Below are 4,343 nucleotides of genomic sequence, written 5' to 3'. Positions count from 1 at the left end.
AATGGAAACTACTGGTTCAATGAGACAATAATCGTCCAATCTTGTGCTGTCTTTTTAGTGAATACAACTGGTTAAAGCGGATGATAACCATCCAACCAGTTTCTGGATCGTTAGTGAATACCATTGGTTCAATAAGATAATAATCAAGCAATGTATTTCTGGCTTATTTAGTGATTTTAATATTTTTGATTCAAGCAGATGATGACCATCCAACGATATCCCTGCAATTATGGCTTATCCGCATATCTAAAGTGCTCTGCAGTGTAAAACTATATACAGGGGTACATCTTACGGAGTCATACAAATTAAACTTGTTTACAAGGAAATGATAACGCTGGATTTTTAACACTGGAAAGATTCTCAGTTCTCACAAGAGAATAGATATAACAAAAATGTTCACTGAAATGAAAATGAAATTTATAAAATCCTTTATGTAAGGGGGATACGAGGCAGATAAATACGCAAGTTTTTATGCACCTTCGGAGAATGGTATATTCTACAAAGGCGCAGAATTATCACATTTCTAGGTTAATCATTATTAAACAATTAGAAAGCATGTAAGCGTAGTCTTTAGGATTCGAACAGTTCAATAAAACAATTCCGATTGTGTTTGCTTGTGTAACCTCTTTCGCTTCTTTTCTCACAGAAATCTAAACCTACTGTGCAGAGATCGCATTGCCGACGTCACATCTTCGTCAAGGTGTATCTTTGAACCATTATTCGCAATGACCTACTTCGTAACCACCAACTCTTCAATATTACAACAAAGAAATCGCAATGAGAATTGGCACACGAGGGCAGCACGTATAGCAGGCAAGTTTCCAATAGCTCATTCTCTGTCGGCGGCGACAAGATCCACAAGCTTCATTGTCTTCACACCAACAAGGCGAACTTTCCCAGAAAGATTCTCCTCAGAAATATGCTACGGTGTTAACACTGATTCAGGTGGATCTCAGACTTAAGCTAGAAATTGTCACTCAACCGACTCTTCTGCTGTATCAACCTTCGTTTGTTGAACAAGCCTCTACAAGTTGGGCGTATTGAGCAAGTTGCTGAATTCGCGTTCAAGGAGAGGACCACGCCCACAACTCGTGCAAGCAGTCACGACAGTGTCAGTTCGCAGTACATAGTCCACCAGTGACGTCCCCAATCACTGCTAATATGTCGGACACTCCTACCGGCTCTCCCTCTGTCGTTCGTAAAGTCCGAACAACACAAGGATTGTGGCCGCCAAGGGTAGGCTTCCAGTGTTTTGACGACAAAACTAAAGACTTCATTTAACTAAAAATCTTCCATCCTAAATTATGACATAAAAATGCATGTCTAGTGATATTATTTAGTTTATAAACATAATAATAATAAGATATATCGTTTACACTTCTAATTAGATTTTAACCCAATAAAAAAACTTTTTTATGGATTTTAAACTCGACTATATAAAACATGCAGCCAAGAATAACCAAACAATGCTTTTCTTGTTTTAAAATATTTATGCAATTTTTTCATCTCCATCATAGATAATGTTTAATCTTTTTAATCAAGAATTACTTAATATTTTTACTGGCTTTGACGATGTGGAAAAATAAGTAATATGAAAGTTATAATTTTCAGAGCTCAAATCAACATTAAAATTCTTGTTTTGTCGAGGTTCTGTATACTTATGGTACGATTTTCAGGGTTCTAGTGTTCAAGATCTTCCAAAAACTGGATTTTCTCCTGGGTGGATCCGAGAAGGTGGGTATTTGCCAACAAGTTTCAATTCTGTAAAATAAATAATGGTCTCTTTCTTTCTTTAACATGGTCGCAGTATTTCAACAATTTCAATGACTCGTTTAAACTTTATTCAACGATTTAATACATCTGTCTTCCCGTCGTGTATAATTTTTATACAGAAACGGAGGAGACATTTTTAGGGCTTGTTTGGGCTGGCTAAAGGCAGTATACATCTAAACCTGATATTTAGTGTTATAAGCCCTCATATCATCCACCGGAAAGTAAAAGTAAACAAAGTAAGTTTTATTAAAACAAAAGTGTAAGCATTTTATAAATTAATTTTGTAATTAAAACATGTTAAGACGGAGAAGATGCTGAAATTAAACTGTTAGAACAAAAAAGGAGTTATTACGATGTTGTTTTTCTATTTCATTCCATCACCCTTCCGTCTTTATTTGCAGTCTGATCTTGAGTGTATATAATGTTTTTGGACAATGTTTCAAATACTTGTTTCTTTTGTTTCTGTTTTACTTCGTCATCATTCCGACTTCAGTTGATGTCTGATTTTAAGTGTATCAAATAAAATCGTAGTTTTATAGCCACAGTAAAAAATGAAGAGGAAAAACAAAACTACTGTAGTATTTTTTATTACATAGATTGCTCATTACACATAACGTCATACACAACTAGAACTGTTCTGCAAACTTTCATGCACCAGCTTTGCCTACTTTGACTCTAGTGTCACCTAGAGTTTTATAGAAAATTTCAAAATTTTGAGTGTCCAAACCTTTGTCCAATAATAAGAAATATTGGTGTATTATTTTTCTTAGTAGTATGTCTGTGAAGTGGAGAGTTCAATGTGCACACTTCTGCAAGTTTTGACTGTCAGAAACTTTAAATCTGCTTTAATAAGCCCCTCACGAGCCAGTGGGGGATATTTTTGTTGAAAAAAAAACATTACCCAGTGCGGTTTTTCTTAATTTGAACTGAAGTTTTTGAGACATTTTTATTGGCTAAAAAGAAGGCATTTCCCGCACTCTTTTAGCGTTGGGCCTGCGAAAAGTGATTTGATGTGGTAAGGTGACTGAAATCCGTCAGCGCATCACGAGCTTAACGGCTAAGCACAAGAAGTATGAAAGTCTCCAAATGACACGCAGAGATATTCAGGAACAGTTTAGAACCACCTTGATAGATGTTGTCCAGCAAGCCGAATACAATATTATGCCTGTAGTTGCTTTCAAAGTGTTCCTGTCTGCTCATCCTAGTGCTGACTATCGGGATGATTCGACCTTCCCTGCCGAATCGCCTATGATAACTGATAAGAAAACACAGTAAATTCAAGTAGCTGGTCTTTCCACTGTCTATGATAACTGATTAGGGAACACAGTAAATTCAAGTCGCTGGTCTTTCCACTGTCTATGATAACTGATCAGGGAACACAGTAAATTCAGGTCGCTGGTCTTCCACTGTCTATGATAACTGATTAGGGAATACAGTATATTCAATTGAAAGCTAAACATAAAAAGGTGATAGCAAAAGCATAAAAGGTTGGCAATTGCTTAATTAGTGATGCTGAGAATGTAGCTTTATGGATATATATATACTGAATTTACTCCCAGCGGGTAGACCTTAGTACTAGCTAGTATGAAGACTTGAGGGTGTTGTATTTAACTTTTACATTTATCAATTAACAAACGAAAACTTGTCTCGAAATTGTCTCAAAAAGATTCGTCCAAAACCACCCTCTTTGGGAGTTTCCGGATTGAACTTACTTTTAATATTCAACAAATTGTAGTGTAACGACACCTCTTGGCTCTTAAGGAACATGTTAAAATTGCTTTAAAATTAACCTGTACTTCGCCAATATTCACCACTACAAAAAATATAACATGCTATGTCAGTGTTGAATTAAAAAAAGAACATTTTAGTTTTTGCTAAAAAATACAAAAAAATTAAAATTATGCTTTAGCCCAAACACTAGGTGATATCTTGTAAACTTGCCATTATCATTGCTTAGCGTCTAATTCACCACATCAAATTTTACTAAGCATAACACCGTGATGATTATTAGATGACTGAAAAAAAGGACTCAAGCGTTTTCGAGAGGATATGATGTTTCCGGACAGTGTTTTAAATACCTGTTTCCTGTATTCTTATTTCATTCCGCCATCTTTCCGATTTCCGTTACTATCCGATCAAGAGTGTATATAATCTTTCTCTTACAATGTTTCAAATACCTGTTTCTTATGTTTCTATTATATTCCGACATCTTTCTGACTTCCGTTGCAGTTCGATCCCGAGTGTATGTAATCTTTCCCTTACAGTGTTTTAAATACCTGTTTCCTATATTCCTATTTCATTCCGCCATATTTCCGATTTCCGTTGCTACTCGATCACGAGTATATATAATATTTCCCTTACAATGTTTTAAGTACCTGTTTCTTATGTTTCTATTCTATTTCGTCATCTTTCCGAGTTTTGTTGCTGTCTAACTATGAATGAATATAATATTTCCTGTACAATGCTTTAAGTATTTGTTTCTTATGTTTTTATTATATACTGTTACCTTTCTAACTTCAAGCTACAAGCCCCTATTTTGGCTCCATGCTGTTACGTAGAATTACATTTGG

General features: G+C 35.3%; 1 protein-coding gene across 1 annotated transcript in view; it reads left to right on the top strand.

Annotated features, from left to right (window-relative positions):
• Window positions 1-877: 877 nt before the first annotated feature.
• LOC106459324 overlaps window positions 878-4,343 on the top strand; it is a 10,145-nt gene continuing 6,679 nt past the window's right edge. Inside the window, exons 1-2 of the mRNA XM_013918945.2 lie at window positions 878-1,236; window positions 1,677-1,734. Of these exons, the coding sequence (XP_013774399.1) occupies window positions 1,162-1,236; window positions 1,677-1,734 (133 nt within the window). The 5' untranslated portion in view covers window positions 878-1,161. The remainder of the gene's footprint in view (window positions 1,237-1,676; window positions 1,735-4,343) is intronic.

This window comes from Limulus polyphemus, unplaced genomic scaffold (assembly GCF_000517525.1).
Source record: "Limulus polyphemus unplaced genomic scaffold, Limulus_polyphemus-2.1.2 Scaffold592, whole genome shotgun sequence".
Lineage (NCBI taxonomy): Eukaryota > Metazoa > Arthropoda > Merostomata > Xiphosura > Limulidae > Limulus > Limulus polyphemus.
This window is presented reverse-complemented; position numbering and strand designations above follow the sequence as displayed.